At 32.0% G+C, this 21,904-nt stretch overlaps 1 protein-coding gene across 1 annotated transcript in view; it reads right to left on the reverse strand.

The window, feature by feature from the left end:
• Positions 1 to 678: 678 nt before the first annotated feature.
• Positions 679 to 21,904, reverse strand: part of LOC129224260 (hemicentin-1-like) — a 104,874-nt gene continuing 83,648 nt past the window's right edge. Inside the window, exons 8-12 of the mRNA XM_054858687.1 lie at positions 19,752 to 19,909; positions 19,540 to 19,656; positions 12,967 to 13,143; positions 7,838 to 7,973; positions 679 to 2,558 (exon numbers count right to left, since the gene is read on the reverse strand). Coding sequence (XP_054714662.1) covers positions 2,504 to 2,558; positions 7,838 to 7,973; positions 12,967 to 13,143; positions 19,540 to 19,656; positions 19,752 to 19,909 — 643 coding nt within the window. The 3' untranslated portion in view covers positions 679 to 2,503. The remainder of the gene's footprint in view (positions 2,559 to 7,837; positions 7,974 to 12,966; positions 13,144 to 19,539; positions 19,657 to 19,751; positions 19,910 to 21,904) is intronic.

The following is a 21,904-nucleotide window of genomic DNA, read 5'->3' on the forward strand; positions in this document are numbered from 1 at the left end:
ATTCATTTTAATGTAAAGTGCATAAAAAGAGAGTAGCTCATATTTACCTCCAATCTGCTCAAAATATTGTAAGTATGATGTAATTTTAAAGCAGTTTTGAAAAATGAGGTTACACAAGCAAAACTGCCATGGGTAGGCAAAAGGCTGTACCTACAAAAATAAGTTTTAGAGCAATTTGAAGAAATATGCTTTTCATTTCCCACAAAAAAACAGCAAAAATTAGAAGTTATTTCCATTCTTTGCTTTTGGTGGAAACAAAATAAGCATATTCTTACAATAAAACTAACATTAAGATAGATGACAAATTGCAAAAAACAAGGGAAAGAAAAAGAAAAAAAAATTGCAGATGCAGCCCTTTACCTACGCAGAACAGAAAAGAGCTCCTAGAACATTAAAATAACAAGCAGCTGTGAAAATTCTTTTAAGGAATCAGACATAAGTTAGTTATTTGTTAAGCGGAAAAAATTGGTTCATTAATATTTTAAAGTATTATTTTTAACAAAATATATGAGATGTCAAATGCAGGACAAAATGACTGTTTTCTGTAGAATGGCCCTAATAATGAGGCGCTACACAAATTTTTTTGAGCGTAAATGGTAGAATGGTCTGATGAAAATAACTTAAGAAATAGTCTTCAATAAAATAAATTGTACAAAAATTAATAAATACATGAACACATTTGAAACAATATTTTTTCTATTTATTGAAAGTTATAACAATTACAAATCTGAAAACTTATGATCAAAATGGTTGGCATCAGCATGAGGTTCAGTACAGTTTTAGCATCTTATAACAATGGGAATACTAAAAGTCATGAAGAAAGCCAAATGTTTCAGATTATAAACTCTCTTATCATCACAGGAAACATTATTCAAATAGTGATAAAACTTTCTGATTGGTTAAAACTGCAATGGTGATTCCTAAAAATGAGTCCTAAGATATTTCCAGTTGCAATATATCTTAATTGCACAAGAACCAATCCTCATCACACAAAATGGCACCTTGTCAGAATTTGAAAGCACCTTCATACAACCCCACAAGACCTAGACCTTAGGACCTAAAACCTAAAATACTTCCTTAATATTTGGCTAAATTTCTACAAGCTGACTTTAGCTCTAACTTACATAAAATGTTTTGGAACTTCTACAGAAAATTTGACACTTTTTGCAAAAGTTTGTAAATTAAGTTATATTTAAACTTGTTGGTTGATAAAAACGGATTTCATATTACAATTTGTAAATATAACATACAGGAAAATGCTTCATGTAGCAAATTTGACTTGCAGTATTTATCAAGCAATTCTATCATAAATATTAAAGTGAAGAGTAGAGTTTAATAAAGCAACAAGATTGCATTAAATAATTAATTCAGTATTTAAAGTATTATTTTCAGAAAAATAACAAATAAAAATATTGTAACAAATAATTCCTTACATTTCCATGAAAAATACATCAAAAAGAAATAGTCTGTAAAGATGTAAATTTAAGATCTAAATACTAATCTAATTTAGATTTAATTTTATCTCAGCCAATTTGAATACATTTTATAGCTTCAAAAAAGAACCTTGGATTTTATGACCTCTCAGTAACCTTGAAGAATGCAGAAGTTACTCAAATTTAAACAAAATCACAACAAAGCCAATGTCCAAAATATAAAATAATGTAATATTAATACAAAAACATGCATTAAATATGCATGCTTTTGTGCATTTTAAAACTATTATTCAAAACTATTTGCAGTTCAGGTAACATTGGATTATGCAAAGTTTATATCTTTTAATCAATGTACACATAATAAATGCAATCTACAATATAAATGCTGTTCAAAAATAACTTTCAAGCTAAAACTATAAGAAACAACAACAAAAAAGGGCGGAAACCTCTCAAAAAACCTAATGATTAAGATGGATCAATATGACACGTTAAAAATATAGTTTTAAAATCAAAACTTAAAATGTGAAACTGAAAGTGCAAATTAAAAATGATTACATCCAAAATACAGCAACGCAATATAGACTTGATTTTTTATGACTAAAGCAAACACTATGAAATTATCGCCAACAAAGGGGAAGGGGGGTATCTCCATAATATACAAAAATGGATATTTCTTCAAATAAAATAAATTTACAATATTTACATTTTAAAACCTAGGAATCCCAAATTTTCAGGACATTCTATGCTTCGCTTGAAGTTTTATTTAACAAAATCTTTTGAATATTAAACAACATCATTAAAGACTGCGCAAATAATAAAAACAAAGTGCACAGCAAAGAAAAATTGCTAGTTTGTCCTAAAATTTCAACACTTTCATATGCAATCAACAAAACTTATAACAAAAAAATTAAAAGGTTCAACTGTTCATGTTTTCCAAATCGTAATATAATTTATATGCTTTGATAAGTCCTGATATTTCTTAGAGGATGGAAAAACTAAAGTTATACAGAAGTATATGTGTATAAATATAAAACTAACAAAGCTTCAGTATCTCTAACATGGACAAATTTTTATTTCCGTTGTCTAACATCACGGCTCTTTTCCTCTTGATCTGGAACATTTTTGCTGCAAATAGAAAATATAAACAATAAGGAAAGTATTTTGACAAAAAAAAAAAGAATAATTTTAACTTAATCTAACAAAGAAACAATTTAACATATTCGAGTCTCGTATGTTGAAACTCCAAACACGAAAAATGGGTATTTTATGTATGATGGAGAAAATAAATGTAAGTATAAGTGCCTATGAGTATAAAAAATATATTTCTACACGAAGCTGGAAGATTTTTGGATAACTAATATAACCTACTATTTCAAGTACAATAGACCATGGTTTTACGCGGGGGTTATGTTCCACTGAAATGCCACGGAAATTGAAACCATGTAAATTGAGACTTAATAGTAGCGTTAAAATAGGGGTTAGGTTCCGTAGATAAAAAAATACTTCATGCTAGTGATAACTAATTGTATAATAAATTTAATGTGTACTTACATTGATTTCTATGCACAACATGCATAAGGAAAACATAAACTAATTTTGTATTCTGTTTATACAGAAGAGCTGGCTATGATAGTCTTTTAGCAGTCATTACAAATTTTTCTCAGTAATTCTTTGCAGAGCATTAACACATCCATGATCACTCGCGTCATTTCCATGATTGAATCTTCCTTCACTACCAAATCACAAAGATCATTTCTATTATCTAGGAATGACTCAAAATTTTCAATGTGAGCGTTTTCGGTTGTGTGTCACCAAAGTCGGTATCCTTGTTGGTTTTGGCCTCCTTTGTCACTCTTAAAAGCTCTTCTTCCAGTGAGTTTAATAACTATACTTCTGGAAAGAGCTCTGGAACCAATCGCATAAAATCTTTAGGAGTTTGGATTTTGAAAGAAAGGAAAATGTTATCTATTTGCATTGCCGCATCCGCATAAAACCGAAACTCATCCCCATAAAATAAAGACGGGTCAAATTTCAAAAACTGTGTATATTCAAAACCGCATAAAATAAACCTACGTAAAATGAGGGTCTACTGTACTTGTGAAAGAAAATTCATTAACTATTGTATAATTTAATATTAAAATTCACTCGTCTATTTCTGCCACTTAGAAAACTTTGGCAATGTCCAAGTGGGATTTATTACTATATTTCATTTCTCCCTTTTGTGATATTCACAGTGAGATCTAGAAATCACAGAACTTTTTAATGATAGAATAAAATAAGCGTGGTAATATGTTTTAAAGCTAATATTTATTAATTAGCAGGATCCATAATGTTTGGTGTGGTCAACCAAATTATCCATCGACTTTTTAAATTACGTCTTGGGAATGTTCTTTAGCACATGTGCAGGGCTGGCAAGTTTCTGCCGGGGTCGTTAAAACCACTGGTAGAAACGGGTTAAAACCAGCATGGCAAAAACCACTTTCTGCCACATTTTCGGCAGAAACTGGCAAAAACTCTCTCTCAAAAAAAAAAAAAAAAAATATTGACAGACAGTAGAAAATGCATGGAAAAAATAATTGTTAAACAAAGCAAAGTTTAATTTACAATATTAACACAATTCAGAATCAAATGTTACATTGTTTGGACCCTGCAGTTGCTTCTTGGAAAAGGTGGTTCCAAAAATCCAAATAGTTTTTCAATTTAATATGCACGAATGAGAAACTTTAGAATATTCTTGCAACAGAAGAGCTAGCAGGCAATGCATTAAGGAACAAGCAATATTCATGAAACTTTCGAATTGTATATTTTTTTTTAACTTTTCCATCATGTAATAACTAGGTAGTGGTAAAAATTTGACTGGAAAAATGAGTTTCGAGAAGTGGGGCCAATTTGTTTTGCAAAGCTGTGATATTAAGTACAAAATTTAGATTAATATTGGGAAGTAAAATTTAACTTTCTTCTTGAAGCACATGATAATTTCAATCACAAGCAACTTAGATGAAGCTTATTTGTGAGCAAATTACAAACAGTAATGCCAGTTTAATTCTGTATGTCCTTGCTCTATCCTAAGAACCCATATGATTTTTGTCCTTTGTGAGATTAATTCAAATATTGCGAGCATCAGCAATTGAAAAGTTCCCTTTTTGAACTAAATGAAGGGCACTAGCATAACATTTTAATTTTTACAATGATGAAATGAAGTTTAATTTTTTAGTTTATACATATCATTTAGTAATTACCTTAGTTTTTTAACACGTTTTTGCCAGTTTCTGCCGGTTATAACCACTTTCTGCCACTGGCACGGCAAAAACTAGTTCCTGCCGGCGGAAAGCCAACCCTGCACATGTGTCATGTTGCTTTAATGGCTGGAACTTGATGGTAAATATCTCCTTTCATTGCAGTTTTCAGAACAGAAAATAGCTTTATGTCTTTTGATCAATCACCATGTGGTTATTTTCTGTTCCCGAAACTTAAATAAAAGCTTTTTTTGATGACGTTCCACCCATTAACGCAGCTGTGTCATGATTGCTGAACAGGGGCGCCCCAATGGGAGGTGACGGGAGGTCAATGCGACCTACCATAAATGTCCTTATTCAGCAACTTTTGTCTAATGATTTGGCAAAATTATCATCATTCGGCAAATTGGACTTTTTGCCTTCCAGACACGAACATTGCCTTACTTACAAGCAAATGCATGTTGCAGTCTCTTGAACAGGAAATAAGGTGAATCAATGTTTTAAAATCTCATAACTATTAAGCAAAAAATTTTGTGTACCATGATGTTTTAAAATAAAAAGTACCGGCATAATATTTATTTAAGATAAGATATTTTTTTAACCCAAACAAGGTTGGGGCAACCTGTTAATACATACACACAAAAAAACTCCTAGTAATAAATTCGAGGATGATTGAAATTGATTTTTTACCTGCCCATGTGTTTGTAGGTTCTTATGAATGTTCAAATGGGCTGAAAAAAATACTCAACATACATTTGCGGGTAGGTTAAATGCAAATTTTGACCAAATTTTAAGGGAAAAACTTTTCTCAATTACAAGGCACCCATTAATACGTCGAAGAATAAAAAGAAGACTTTTGGGACTATAATTGGGAGACCGGTAATTTTAGCTCCTCATATAAGTTAAGAAATTTTTTTTTTAGCATCTACCATGTTACTAGCTGGATAAGAGAATATCTGAATATTTTTTGCAATCATATCAACTGATTGAGCAGTAAGAAAACTACATTATTTTTATAGTTAAGTACAATTACTTTAAAGCATATGTAGTTAACTACAATTATTTTTTTTTAAGACAGTGATTACAAACAACTTTCAAGATGTAGTCAAAACTTAATTACTATTAAGAGTTTTTTTTTACAACAGATTTCAATTTACTCCAGTTAGTTGTGAAATATGTAGTTCTATGTAGCTACTATAATTTGCAATCTAGACAAATACTTCCATTGTATCATTCAGCTGTTACTTACAAACATACAAACAAGTATTTTCTACACTAAAAGTGATTTTATTTCATTATGCAAAACTAACTTAGAACAAAATCAGCTCTTTAAATTTCAAACAAGTAAAAAAAAAATCCTTCTTTCATTCCATCTAATTAACATAGAACAAACACATTTGTTTAGTTAACAACACAAATTAATAATATTTCAAACTTAAAAATTTGATTTTGGAAATTGTTATAATTTTGAAATAATAGCTTCAACCCAATTCTAGAAACCACTTTCGGTTTTTCGGTAGTATAAATTTTGCAATGTTCCAGGGAGAAATTTACAATCACATTCTTGGCCTTTCTCTTTTCACCACATGGATGCTCTCATCTAATATGATTATGCTTATAATCATATATCGAAACAAAACGGCAATAAAACTTTCTTTAAACTTAAAGGTCTGAAATTCAGACTAAAAGTGTGAAGAATCTCTAAATATATTTCTTAGTAAAAGGCATATATTTCTTAGTAAAAGGCTTATTTTTGCAACTGAGACTGGAATTTAAAAGAACTCTGATTTGAAAATTATTGCTTTAAGAGGTTATTCTAGGCTAGAAATTTAAAAGAATCTATTTTTTTTACTTCATTTTCTCAAACTTTCTTTTAAGAATAAGTTTCTAAGAGGATTTATGGAAATTCAAATTATTTTTGGATTTACAATTAATTTTGTTAAAATAAACTCTTTTGCTGAAATGAGCAATTTTAAACGTGTGTTTCTCAAACTAGTTGTTTAGATATGGTTGACAAGATAACTCAAATTCTAATGCACCGATTTACTTGAAATTTGGTTCAGACTTTCTTCGTACGATCACAAATGTCTCCATGTATAGGCCAGTGGTTAGGGAGTGAAAAAAGGTTGAATACAGAAGTAATCGGTGGAAAGCTGGAAATTGCTTTAATCTATGCTGCATGAGTCTGGAATGACCATACTAAGTTTTCCCTCATCTACTAAGTGAGCTTTAGCCATTACGGACAAAAAAGTGACAAAAAAACCTGTTTTTCCATTAATATAACAATATCTCAAAAATAAGTAGAAGATTACTTGTAGAGATTAAAATTTTGAACAAAATGAGTGTCTATAAGCGCTTGATTAGTGGTTTGAGCCTAACATTGAAATAAAGTCATGCGCTTAGTAGTTAACGAAGATATATATTGTAGATACTCATTTTGTTCAGAATTTCAATCTCTACAAGTAATTTGCCAATATGTATGGCCTTTGGAAGAGTTATTTTGGAGATATCGTTATATTAATGAAAAAACATGTTTTTGGTCACTAATTTGGTCAACATGGCTAAAGCCCACTTAGTAGAAAGGGGAAACTTAGTATGGTCATTCAAGACCCATACTGCATATATTAAAGCAATTTCCAGCTTTCCACCAATTACTTTCGTATTCAACTCCCCAATCACTGGGCTACTAGGGTTTTTTAATTTTTTTATTTTTATTATTTTTTTTAAAAATACCGAAGTTCAAAAAAGAAGCCAAAAAATGAACTTTTTTTTTAAGACCTCCTTTTGTGAAAATCACATCAACCAGGAGACCGACCTTTTTTAAAGTCCTCACTTTACCAGCTTCCACCACTTCAATTTTGAATTTTTTGTCAACTATTATGCATTTTCATACTTTTAAAGCATCAATAAAAAACTGATAAAAATGGATATTGAAAATGGTCACTGTTTTTTTTTCCTTCCCCCATTACGCCCATAAAATCTCCTTAAAATCTAGCCTCTAGACTAGAATATCCTTTTTAATAGAAGTTTTCATCATTATTTAATAAAAATTCATCAAACACTACTGAATAAATCATTAACTAGAACATTTCAAAGTATGTACAATAACCTATCAAAACCTTCATCAAGTTACAAAACTAGACTTCTACACAAAGAATGTTGCCTTACTTCTCAGTATTGTGTTCCGTTTCTGATTCGTCAAAGTCGGGCTTCTGCCTCCTCTTCTCATAGATGAAAATGATAGTACAAAGTACAGCTACTTCGGCACAAATGCCAAGGAAAGGCCATAATGCAGCATATTTATCTGTGAACATAAAGAATTTAATTACATAAACTGGTAATCTAGACTACTAAAAGTTATATGCATACAGAATACATTGAAACTGTATGAAATTTTTAACAACATGAAAGTCTATAACAGTATTTTGAAATATATTTATGTATGACTCATTTAAACACCAAATAACATTATTGCGTAGACAATTAAACTGCCTGCCCCCCCCCCTGCAAATAATTATTAAAAGAAAAAGACCTTTTGCATTACTACTTAAACAGTGCAGATTTTCAGGTTTCATTTACATGGCATAAAATTTTATTTGCATATTTTATCAGCCTAGCCTGAATATCATCAATACAAATAAATTTTTAAGTTTTCAATGAATTAACAAAACAAATGTATAAATCAATAACTAAAAATCAAACATTTGATTTGTAAATGCAATCATTTGACAATAAATATAAACAGCAAGATTACCAACATAAATCTTCTATATATAAAAATTACTCCTTTCTACACCTTTCAATGTTATTGAAATAAGAATAATCTTATTCTTGGTTTATCAGATCATCTAGACTACATATGAAGCACAAAAAGGATTTTTATTAAAAGAGCAATAACGTATTAAAATGTTTTATTACTAAATCTGACTCATTGCTAAGATAACATTTTTCCGTACTTCTTTTCTAGTTACAATTGCAATTAGAAGCAAAATAAAAACTAAAACTACTGTCCCATATCCATTCTTGCCAACCGCTCATTCCAAAAGTGTTAACAATACACAGAAAAATGCAGAAAAAATAGGTAAAAATCTTGATAATAAAAGGAAATTAGTTATCTCACTATTAAAAATTAAATAAAAAGTTATTACAGTAGGTGCCACTTAATGTGATCACGGTTAATGACATCAGAATCACGAAGTCCCGGAAAAGTTGGATATTAAAATCAGAGACTTTGTTATCACTTTTTCATGAACTTTCAATTCCTCTTTTTTTTTTTTTTTGTCCTTCAATCAACAGAAATACATAGACAAACTTTGAAAAGACCAAATTTCTGTGTGACATTTTGTGGTTTACATTAGCAATGCAACAAAGAAAGTTCATTCTTAGTCACCACAGACTCCCCCTACAATGCCCTTTGTTTGCACTTGAGAAAAACCAAGCCCTGAACATGTTGCAGGTGGTGATCTCCTCTCGCTTTCAGAGAAAATTAAGCTTCCGGGAAAACAAGTTCCTTTTCTCATCAGTAAAGCAGAATAATTTTTTCTCCCTGTGCAGTTACACAAAAAACTTCACTCTAAATGGTCAAACATTTTAGTCATGGAGAAAAAGCGATATGATTTAACTGTCAAGGAAAAATTGACATTTTACAACGCACAAATTTACCTAAGATGAGTCAAAGAAATGCTACAACACAGCTAAAAATTTCTCAGCCATTACTTCGTAAGTTATTAAAGAATCGTAACAAGATTGAAAACAAAGCAAGGCTAAATGAAAATTTTAACACGTGAACCTGTGCTGGAAAAGATGGTGAAGTTGAATTCGCTTTGAATTTGTGGCCTACAAATGTAAGGGGAAAGGATGCGCAAGTAAATGGTCCGTTAATTCAGCAAAAGCAGAAGATCTAGCTTTGAAAATGGGTAAAAAAAAAAAGACTTTGGATGGTTTAGCCGATGGAGAAAAAAGAAAGCATCAACTTTAAACATGGAGAAGAAAAGGATGCTGATTTTCAAGCAGCAGAACGATGGATCACAGAAGAATGGCCAAAAATAACTACTGATTATTCACCCGACAAACTTTATAATATGGATGAAACCAGACTGGTCTTTCCTGCTCTGCCAGAGTATACTTATTTGTTCAAAAATAACAATGCTAAGGGATGTAAGATTTCAAAAGAACAAGTAACTGCAGTCTGTTGTGCAAGCATGAGTGGGGAAAAGAAGAAACTTTTTGTTAACAGGTAAAACAAGAAGCTGAGGGGCTTCAAAGGCATTACAAAATGGCCTGTTGATTATTCTGCAAATAAAACAGTGTGGATGACAGCTGAACTGTTCAAAGACTGGCTTCTGAATAGGGATAAAAAATTAAACCATGATGTCATTCTGCTCATCAATAAATGCCGCGCCCAAGATGTTGACCCTCGCCCAGGATGTTGACATACCAAAATATATTACAATCACTTTCCTGCCTGCCAACACTACATCAATTCTTCAGCCATATGACCAAGGAACAATTTGCACTTTGAAAGCATACTACCATGCAGAAATGTGCATGAGAGTTTTGGAAGAAATAGAAAACATGGATTCAAACGATTTAGCAAAGAAAACAAATCTCCTCCAGGCACTCCATCTTTCAGTAATGGCTTGGGAGAGAGTGACCAAAACAGCAATTTGTAATTGTTTTTCACAAAAAAAGTTTAATCCCATGGAACTGGATGAAGCAGCAGAGCCAGAATCAGGCGATGAATCATTCATTCATCCAATACTAGCCTGCGTGCCCGGCGTTGCACGGGCTACTTAAAAAATGAAAGAGCTGTTCAATTGATGTTTTTGTATTATTCTGCCATCAGTTTCTAAAGCGCTAAGGAGTAAATAATTGCGCATAATGCAAGGTTTGCAAAACACCAGTAGAGCATATTTTTGGCAAAAACCTCTTTAACGTAAATCATATTTATCAATAATACAAGTTATGAATATTTTCAATTAGCACAAAAGATGAAAATATATGCATTCTCAACTATAATATGTGCTCACTTTAAACTGAATTAAATCTGATAGAATATATCTGAAATATTTATGTACAATTACAATCAGCTTTTTACATAAAATGACACACACTTTTTTGTTGATTACGTGAAACTGAAGCACCAAGACTTATTAAATACCAATAAGCATTAATTTAATATCAAGCCATCAGATTCCAATTAAGCTTTAGTTAAAATCCTCAAAAACAATCTTTTTTGTTCAACTCCGTTTCACTTAAAGAAATCCAAACAATCTTAATTTAACGTGTTCTTTTAACGATACAAACTGTATTGCAAAAACCGAAACAGGAAGGAAAAAGAGATTTATTACAATTCGAAAACTCACCCATGTGACGGAAAAAAGTCCAACAAAATAAACATAATTAGTCGCACATCCTAAATGTACCCAAATATGAGGCCGGTGAATGATAAACTTACACTTCAATCAAAAAACATTACTAAAGAAACATTTTTCATGTGCTGAAAAGAGTTAAGAACGTTGAATGTGAAAAAATAAGAAAGGACAGACGATAAATGTCCGAATAGAGCAACCAATTTTAAACTAATTAAAAATGAAATTCTAGATGGAAACGTTGTTTTAAGATTTGGACAGCAGCCAAAAAAATCTCTTTTGACACAATTATTAGAATTTTATTTGCTCACCCATATGCAAAATGGCAACAGGAAAGAAATAAAAATTCCTGAATAGCGTTATGTTAATTAACGTTTTAATTAATATCTCCGCTAATTAAAGTCATACAATTATGAGATTGGTCCTATTGTTTTTTTTTTTGGAAAATTTCGAATTGATCGTATCTCGTTTGACTCCCGATTCGCAGTGGTTCTCGAGAAGATCGATCTTCAGACAGACAGACAGACGGACGCGAACAGATTTTAATATTATAGTGGATGAGTGAAAATGACTTGACTGAACGGATGTCCATAGATGAAAACATTCAAGTGGCTACACCAATGTCTGATGAAGATGTGTGCCTAGTTGAATTTTGTTCTGCAGTAAAGAAATTGATGAAACTACATCAGATGAAGATGAAAGCGATGCTTATAATGTTGTAGGAAATCCTCCAGCTACTGCAGAAATGAGAGAGGCTCTATGTGTCTCGGAGTGCAAGACAAGGACTGCAGATGATTTTCTTAAACAATACAAGTATGAGGGTTTCATAAACAATTTGCTCTGACAAAAAAAAATTCAAACATTGAAAGACGTTTTTTGGATTGTGAGTAATATTTTATTTCACTTATTGCTATGCATTTAAAAATTAGATATTTTAATTTTCCCTTTTATGATTCAAATATTTCCATTCTACTAGTTCAGTAACTTATGATTTAAAACCACACTTAGTTGAGTCATTGCAATTTTGAATTTGCAGTTGTAAAAATAAATGCATTTTAATTTTAAAAAATCAATTTGTAACTCATTCTCTTTCTACATTTTTTTCAGTTATTGTTATCAATTGAACTTGTTCCAAAGTGATCACATTAAGCGGAACCTACTGTGTATTTATCCTACTACAATAACATTATTATAAAAAACAATTTTAAAACTAGTGAGTCTTAATTATAATTTCACCATCTTTTTTCTTGTTTACCTAAAACACTTTTGCTGTAATATAATTAAATGATGTTTTTCATAAATAGATTAATTTCTTAGATTATCTTGTTTGAAACACAAAGAAAATTTTGATTGGTGCAGAGCTCACTCTCGCAATGGCAGCCTGACTTTAGAATGAAAACAAACCGGCCCAGCTTCTGGTTCTAATGGATTTATGTTTCCCAAATGTGAGGGAGATTTGGATGATCAATAAAAGAGTACATATATTGTAATTAAAGTGCTTAATTAATGGGGAGAGATGGGTACATATTTTTCCCTTACCTGGGCACCTGTTCGAACATGCCTTAGGTAAGCAGAAAATAGGAAATTTTAGTTTAAGCTATGGACATAGCTTTTAATCCCTAATGAACGCACACCACATTTGTTGCCAGGTGGATGAAACCAATTCAAAATTCAGCGTTGAACGCTACTTCCATCTCTAAGCATGTAAAAAATAAAAAATAAAAACATTAAATGTTTATATTACACAGTAAAGTCTTTACTTATAAATCTTCGTCTAAAGCAAAGACTCTTTCCCGATTAGGAACCACACTTTCTGTTAGCATCTTTGGAGGTTAGTTTGTAGGTTTTCAGATCTAGTCTCTTCACATTTATATAGATAATTGTACAATGGAACATAATTCTCAACAATTTAGCAATACTTTTTACCTTTAACTCTCACTAAAATAGTGGCATTCACTGTGTTTACTTCATTTGTAGCGACACAAGTGTATTCTGCCCGATCTTCAAACTGAGCATCTGAAATGGTCAAAGTAGTTCCTTCGATCCCACGAGGATCAGCTTGCAGAGTAATCCTAGGATTTGAAACATTTAGTGGTTCTTCATCTAAAAGACAAAAAAAAAAAATTCACTATTAGTCAATCAATCTACCTAAAATTTGAATAAAGTATTAGGACAGCTTTTTTTTGTCCCTACAATTAGCTATAATTTTTAAAGTATAAGAAAATATTTTTCAAACCGATATTTTATTTATGCTTTAATTTTTGTTATGCTGTTTGACCACAGATGAGATGGAAAGGTTAACATCTGGTTTACAGGCGGAAATAGACAGTTTGCAGAGATTTCAGTTTGTTGACAACAGATATGTGTTTGCCTCTTATTTTAGCAGAGTCACATTAAAATGAGCAAAACATGCAAATCATATCAATTTTTTTCCCTTCTCAATCAGATCTGTACTAACTGGCCACTTGCTAATTCCATGGTGAATATGGTCATGTAGCACAGGTTTAATTTTTTAGTAAAATTCATAATAAAGCTTTAAATATTGAAATTTGCATCACTTCTTAGGATAAGTACAGCAAAAAAAATAATTTAAAAAAATAAACAAATTTTAAATCAAACCTCCATTAAATCTTTACAATTGAAAATTGTTTCCTTTTTTTATTTATATTAACAAGATTTACAGCATTTCAAAAAATGAAATTGCAAATTAAAAATTTAACATTATTATTCAAAATAAAAAATACATATACATGTAAGCCCAATTTTCATATGCCTCGTATCAACTTCAATATCACTTTCAAATCTGTCACAATCAATTTGATACCAGATTGCGTGGGATTTTGCCATGTAAATGGTCAAAAACATCATGGGAAGAAGTTTATCCATCAGGAAATTCACCCTGTCTGACATGGCAGGGGTAGAGAAGGTAAATAAAGATTTTCAAATGACCTTATATCATATCACCTGTATAGGCAGGAAAAAAAACACCTGGAATTATTCAGCTTTTAAAATTACGTTGTTGGTTTGTCGATATTAATTCATTTACTAAAGCATAACTAAATGAGTCAAAAACAAGGTATATGCATGAAGAAATTTCAATACAAAATGAATGCATAAAAATAAATCCAACTGCCACATATGTGTATATTGTTTGTAATCTGCAACAGACAGACAAAATTCAGTAACCTTCCCTTTTTTGGTATGCATGAAAAATTATTTAAACCATCCAGTATTCACCGGGTGATGCATGCCACTTAACTTCTCATTTCTGTTACTCAGCTCAGACTGCAAAGTATAAATATGTATATTGCATAGATATAATGTAAAGCTTAATATTAAAATGTGTATTTTCTATCCAATATAAACTGGGTGCTTGTGGTATGTTCAAACAGAACATGCTATAATATTTAAATAACTACTTGAGGTTTAAGAAAAAGCAGTGAATACTTTTAATTAGTGTTTTTTCCTCATTTACTTTATTGGAACTTAAAAATAAACAAATTTCTGCATGAAGTAAAAAAAGTAAATTTCTTCAATATTTACTTTTAAAAAAAGCTTGGTTACACATTTCCTAAATATATTAAAAAATATTCTTCACCAACAGGCAAAAACAAAAACATTCAACTTTTACGGCACAGTATAGCCTATTTATTGTTCCCGCTAGGCCGTTTTTGAAGGGCGCAGCACCCTGCCCTTTTCTATATCGGCAGAATGTGCCCTGTTCTAGTTTTAGATCGCAAAATGCGCCCCGCCCTTTTCAAAAATATATGCGCCCTGTGTTTTTTAAAAAGATGCCTCATGCATCGTTTGGACCCTCAGCGATATCGGAGCAATTTTATTTGTCAAGCGATCATATGCAAAACCGCTCACGTGTTGCCATTGTCCCCGGAATTTCACCCTGAAAACGGACCAATGAATAAAAGGAGATGCAAACACCTAGGCAAAGATGGGATGAGATTCTCGGAATTCTAACAGACTTAACAGTTGGAAACAAAAGATAGATTTCTTCCTTCTACTGAGGATGGGTTTGAAAGGGTGAGGGAAGGTGTTCAGTCGTCCGCGATGGCGGGGGGGGGGGGGGGGGGAGAGATTATTGTTTAATTCCTCCTCATCCTTGAGTTTCTGAGAATCAACAATGAGAGAGAAAGGGTAGTAGATAGTCTTCCTATATTATTTTCATCTGTAGGACCAGGGGGCACCAGTTCCAGGAAAAGTAGAAGGGGTACTATTTCTCAGACAAGAACAGATACAGATGAACTGCTCCATTTCTTGTCCGAAAAGTCTGAGTGCAAACGTAAACGGTTCTTGATTTGAAAATACACGGTTCTTCACGATGATGTCGGCCAAAAAAATATGAAGTTTACTGAAATATTTCAAGCTGTTCTTTTTCTTTTTTCCTGCAAAACAGAACAGAAGCAGAGGGTTTGTATGCTCTTGATAATCCTTGTAAAGGGTTTGGAAAAAGCGTTTATGTTGAAGTGATTGATAAAGTTTTGAAAGCTAACATTGTGCTTGAATTCCTTAGAATCTACTAAGTTTGCGAAATTATCATTTCAAAACTCATTTACTGTTCTAGTTAACAATTTTAAGGTCCAATACAGGTCGAGTTTACCCCATTTAGAACTATCCCTTCCCCGAAAATCGCACGTGCAAAATCATCGGGAGATTAAAAGAAAATAATGTAACAAAAATGGCACCTTCACCAAAATGAAAATTATTTTTGAAATATAGTGTTGAATTGAGCAATAAACATCGTATGAATAGGCCATTTTCGTAGCGTTTCAGCCCTTTGTGTCCGTTTTCCTTTTGCACGTGGAAATTAGGTATAGCTCATTTTGGCGCATTACTAGTGATTGTGAAGCAATCTTTTTGCATCTGTTTCTGATTGGTGATCTTTCTAATTGTTTTCTAAGTAGTACACAGTACAAAGCCTACAGAACCAAAATAAAAGGGTATTTTTTTTGTTATCTTGAATTTTTAGCCCCCCCTCCCCCCCCCCCCCCCCCGTAAAAAAAAGAACGTCTGAAATGGATACATATTGTTCTGTGCAAAATTTGCTAAGGAAATTTTCTGCTGCGAATATGTATTATCTTTGAATACCATTTGTATACTAACAGATTATTTAAAAAACTTATTGACATAACTAAAAACATACATTTGACATACTTGAGCTTTATCCAACTAAAATGATCTTTCACTGTTTCTTTTTTTTTTATATATGGAAAAAAATTATAACATTACTTTTAAAAAAATCACAAAGATAAAATGCAGATGTATTAATTTTTCATAAAAATTATCAGTGAAATTAAAATCTTGGATTGGCCCAGCTGGCTGGATAGCATATACATCTGCAAATACATTTGTGTCAAGTCCAACTACACTAGGTATTCAAATAAAGCCTTTTTTGTTTTGCATCTTGCTACGACTGCATTTTTGAAGCACTGCACACAGTACAGGGTGGCGACAGGAACTGTGAAAAAAAAGTTCCCTGACTTTTCCCTGAAATTAAGTTCACCAAATTTCCCTGATTTACGTTACCAATGATAATGGTTTTCTTTCTTTGCTGTACTTGAAATCCATTGTATGTTTGTATAAAATGCAGTATTCTAAACGTTTTAAGCTGTGTAAAGTTGTTGAATTAAAGATATATTTTAAAAAGATGCTACTTTTTTAATAAAATGGTTTAAAAAAAAACATATCAAGTCAGTTTTTTTTTGGGGGGGGGGGGGGGGGAAGCCTACAAAATCGTATATTAAATTTCTCTACAAGGAAAGATTTAAAAAAAAAAATACTTTACTTCCAGAAACCACTTAGCATAAGAATTTTGAGAAGAGTAAAATCACTCGAAAAAACATATGTGTATTTATGATAGAACTAAAAAGTATTTGAAATTTTTTTGAACTAAATTTTCAAACAGTATAATAATTGTTGCAAGAATAACAAGTAATAGTGAAAGAAAACTAATTGACATATTTATGCAAAAAAGATGAAACCATTTGACATCCATTCATAGGGAGCTTTTCTCCAGTCAAGAACATAGATTTTAATGAATGAATACAGCATTTTAACAATAAAAAAATAAAGATATTTACTTAAGTATACAAGTTAACTCTATTTGAAATGATTTCAGTATGTAACGAAAAAAATCTTAGATTGCTTTTGTAACAAACAACTTTGAAATGCAAGAAAAAAAAAGAAATAAAAGAGCAATTAGTTAATTTTAAAATATATAAAAGAAGAATGCAACTTGGTTATAAAATAAAAGAATCACTTAAGTCTGAAGAAAAGAAAACCTTTATAACTTGTGGTGACAACAAATAGTAAAATGGCAAAAAACAAAGTTTCTTTTATTGAAAGTTCAATTTTAGCAATTAAATTAAAAATGCGAAGAAGTAATAACTTTTAAGCTTTCATAGTATTAATTCAAAAACCAAATATTTCTTCTTGAAATTGTGATTACAGTATGCTAATTACTTCGAGACAATGGAATAAAGGCAAAGGAGCTAAGGCATTAATGAAGGCTTCCTCTTTGCCTGTATGGTTGTTTATTTTACGTAGCATTGAAAGTGTAAGAGGAAATTTCAAGCTAGGTAAAATAAACAACCTAACAGACACAGAAGCAATCTTAGGAAGTTCATCCTGTGGGGAATAAGTAAGATTCAATACTTTGACGTTGAGGAAAAAAGATGCACAAATATGCGGCAGTGTATAATCGAACCTCATTAATTTTACTTTTTTTTTGAACAGATAATTGGCGGAAAATGCGTAGGGAATTAGAGTACTTAATTTTGTAAAGCCAAAAAAAAATTCTTCATAAAATCAATTTTCCCTGATTTTTTGTTTTTTTTTCAAAATTCCCTGATATTTCCCTGACTTTTCCCTGATTAATAAAGTTCCCTGACTTTTCCCTGATCTCCCTGATTTCCCTGATCTGTCGCCACCCTGCAGTATTTTAATAATTATTCTGTTTGACGTATAATATTTTTTAAAAAGTTGAATTTATATTCATCATGATTCTGATGTATACTAAAATACTTAATGGCATAATGTACATTACTAGGCAGTTTTTAGATATGAAGAGGGGATCCGTAATTAAATACTGTTCATCTTACATTGAAACTCAAAGGATTTTGAAATGTCTAGAATTTTTTATTCTTATAGGAAAAGTAGTCACAATTATGGCTGAAAAGTGTTGAAACACACCCAAAGCAAAAATTCAGCATTAGCTAAATGTTCCTACGGAGTTTAGAAAATGCTTAGTTGGCATTTAAGGGAGGGGGGGGGGGGTAATCTAACTCCAAAGACAAGTGCATTTTCTGAAAGAAATGATATTCAATACAGAAGTTAATGGTAGCGATCAGGAGGGGGGGCAGGGGGCATACAGAAATTTTGGGGCCCGTCACAAATGACTTTTCCAGGTCCCCCTCCATGTTGTTTGCCTCTATATTTCACCCCTAGTTTAAAAAATATTGGACCTCCTTTGAGGATCAGGCCCAGGCCAACAGGTGTTCCTTCTCCCCCCCCCCCCGCCGCTGTGCACGCCCCTGAGGGGGGGGGATGTGCTCATGATATAGAGGAATGAATGAAATTTGCACAAGGTGTTTTAAAATGTTACTTTCATCTTTTTTTTGGGGGGGGGGGCCTCAGTACTTTTTGAGAGATGAGTCATTGGTCTTGGATAGGGGAAGACCACGCTGAAATAGTGCCCCTTTCAAAGACCAGCACCCTGCCCTTTTTTTTCCTAGAGTGAACACTAGCCTATTAATGCTTTTGCGCTAAAGAACCTAATAAAACAAACCCAATAAACTAATTTCTTTTTTATATTGGTATTACTAAAAAACAATAAATAGTGAATCCTAATTTCAATAATAATAATTAGTAAGTGATCCGAGTAAAACATACCATGTTAACATGTGCTCCGTGTTCACATGAGCTCCCTTTTCTCCTACATGTGTTACTACATAGTTAAAATATTATCTTATAGGTGATGCTAAAAACAGTACAAATATTTCACCATTTCACTTGATCACAAATTCCCCTACAATAAGATGCTTGTTAGGGGGAAAGAAAAGAAATCACAATAAATAGAAGTATGGTCTATTAATTAGTCTCCAAACTTGTTATATTCCAATTTATGTGTAAATAGAAGAGTAAATATATTAAGTTATTGCTTTTCAAAGACTGCAAAAAGCAATTGAAATATATTGTTTAAATTTGTGCAAACATTTTGATCCAGATACTTTCCAAATCTAATAATTGTTTTTTAGCGGGAAAAATATTTAAACCAAATTTTTAAGATGCTATTATTTTTCTAAAATATGTATTCATTTTTTAATGCAGAAATAAAATTGAAAATGCAATTAGCATTTTTAAAAAATAAATTTTAAGACGAGTTTTTCCTCATATGACTTTATCTTAAGAATAGCTTTCCATGAAATGGCAAAAGAAGTATTTATTCTTAACAGAATTGCTTGCACTTAACAATTCTTAAAAGCTTACCTTTTAGCCATTGCAAGGTTGGCAGTGGCACACCTTGAGTAGCATTACATATCAGGACAATATTTTGACCCTGGACAACATTGCGAGAGTTATCAAATGTACCTAGCTTTACAGCAGCTGAAAAAGTTTAAAAGTCGAAAAGGAATTAAAATTTAAAATATAATTATCATACTGAAATGGCTATTTTATGGTATGATTCAAATAATACTCACTTCGAACAACAATGATGGCACTAGCAGCTGAAGGTGTAAAGGTACATGTATAATTCCCTGTATCAGTTTCAACTGCCTTTTCAATCAACAACGTATTAGTAGAGGCATCAATCTTTATTCTTTTATCTGTAGTATTTACTGGCAAACTTTCCTTCAGCCTGTTTATTAAAAAACATAATCATTTACTAAACATCTCTAAAAACAATGTAATACCTCAAAAAGAATTTATAAGGAGATAAATTTAGTTGTAATGTTTTGTAAAATTTCTTTGATATTTACAAATTGATTTCCATAGAAAGACATCAAAACTCGGTATTAATGTATCATCAGGTCAAGTAAATCTTACCAAACACACACAAAGAACTAGAGGCAGGGGTAGAAATTTAGAAAAATATGTGAGTTCTCCAATGGACCAATAACTATGAAATTTCACTGGTATGTACAAACTTTTAGTAGTCCAGTGCTGCATCCTAGTTTCAAATAAGTAATTAAAGAAAAACAAAATAAAGTAACATGACATATGGAGTCAACTAGCAGTTTACACGAGACAAGAAACAAGAGATAAACTATAAATGGCATAGCTGTAGACATTTCTTAAATTATCTATTATTGCATTGTAAGTATTGCATTTTGAGTAAAGGTACAATCTTTCTACACAATCAAAAAAACTTTTATGCTTAAGATTTTTGGAAGTAGTCCGGAGGCACAACGACAAATTTTAGGCGGATTGTGCACTTCAAGGTAAAAGCAATTTTGCTTTGGATTCTTGTTTTGAGACCTTTTAAGAATGTCTTTAGAAACGGAGCCATTCGCTGTGAGGTTTGAGTAATATTGTTCAGCGCCCGAAATTTGAATCGATTGTAACGATTTTTCCGCCTAATATACGTTTTTCAATGTGTTCCAGTTACTGTTGAGGCTGAATGCAATAATCAAAGCTAGAGAATGTAGGTGTGGAAGATATATCCTTTACTGAAAATTTAGTTTTATGAGCTCAAAAATGCTAAAAACGCCGATTTTTCAGAGCTGCCAACAGTGAAAAAATTAAAATATTCTTAAAATACTAAAAAAAAAGCTACACAGATACCCTTACAACTAAACCTAGTGAACTATATTTAAGAAACTTAAAACATCCACTTGCTTTGTCAAAAAGGCCGCGTGTTTGACGTTTAGCCACAAAAAACCAAAGATCTCTTTTGCCGCCATAGTCTGCTGGCATAACGAGAAGACAGCATTTTGAGGTAAAAGCAATTTTTTTTCTTAATTATGTTTTAGAATCATTAAGGGGCGTTTTTAGCCATGATAGCATTTGTTACATCATTTGGATCGTATTTTATAGTGTCGCAAAGTGTCTCACCCAGTAGTACAGCTGAGTCATTCTTAGTCGCTTTTCACATCAAAAAAAAAAACTCGCCAGGCTCATCAAATAATGGCATGTGCGGTTTTTGCATTGCGCAAAAAAGCCTTTGAAGAGAGTATGAAAATCAATGAGAGGACAGTCTGGAAGCTACAGATGAAAATGAGTGATATCTTTTCAGAAAAGGGAAAAGTTCACAGTTCTGTTCTTGTCAGCTCATCCTGGAGACCTAACTTCATGTCTTGACTTTCACACGGGCATTAACTTACATGCTGGAAATTGCAAACTCTACGTGCAAACTTTTTCGAATTTAAAGTGGATGTTCTTCTCCCTTGATCAGCTGAACTACGCTCACGTTGTGTCAAAGGGGTTTGTCTACATCATATCTATTCCGAATTCGGCAAAAGAAATTTTATGGTACGGAAGACAAGATGAGGGCATTTTCAGGAATGTCAATCGACGAAGCTCACAAACAAAACAATGCACTTATTAAAGTAGACGGTGGAGCTGATGACCGTCTACTATGCTCAGATGGATGGTTGCAGGACCTGAAGGCGCAATAGTCCATAAATTCAGTAATATTCTCAAATAAGACCAGCAGAGACGAGGGTAGCACTCACTATCAAATTTCTAAAGCAAAACAACTTTCATTCATCAACAGCGTTGAGGGTATGGTTAATATTTTGAATGAAATAAGCAATCCGTTCTTAGAACCAAGCGGTGACCTCATGGATTTGGACACACGATTACTTGAAGATTCTGAAAAGGCATCCAATTTGTGCAGTATGAAAATAATTGC

Source organism: Uloborus diversus, chromosome 6 (genome assembly GCF_026930045.1).
Source record: "Uloborus diversus isolate 005 chromosome 6, Udiv.v.3.1, whole genome shotgun sequence".
Classification (NCBI taxonomy): domain Eukaryota; kingdom Metazoa; phylum Arthropoda; class Arachnida; order Araneae; family Uloboridae; genus Uloborus; species Uloborus diversus.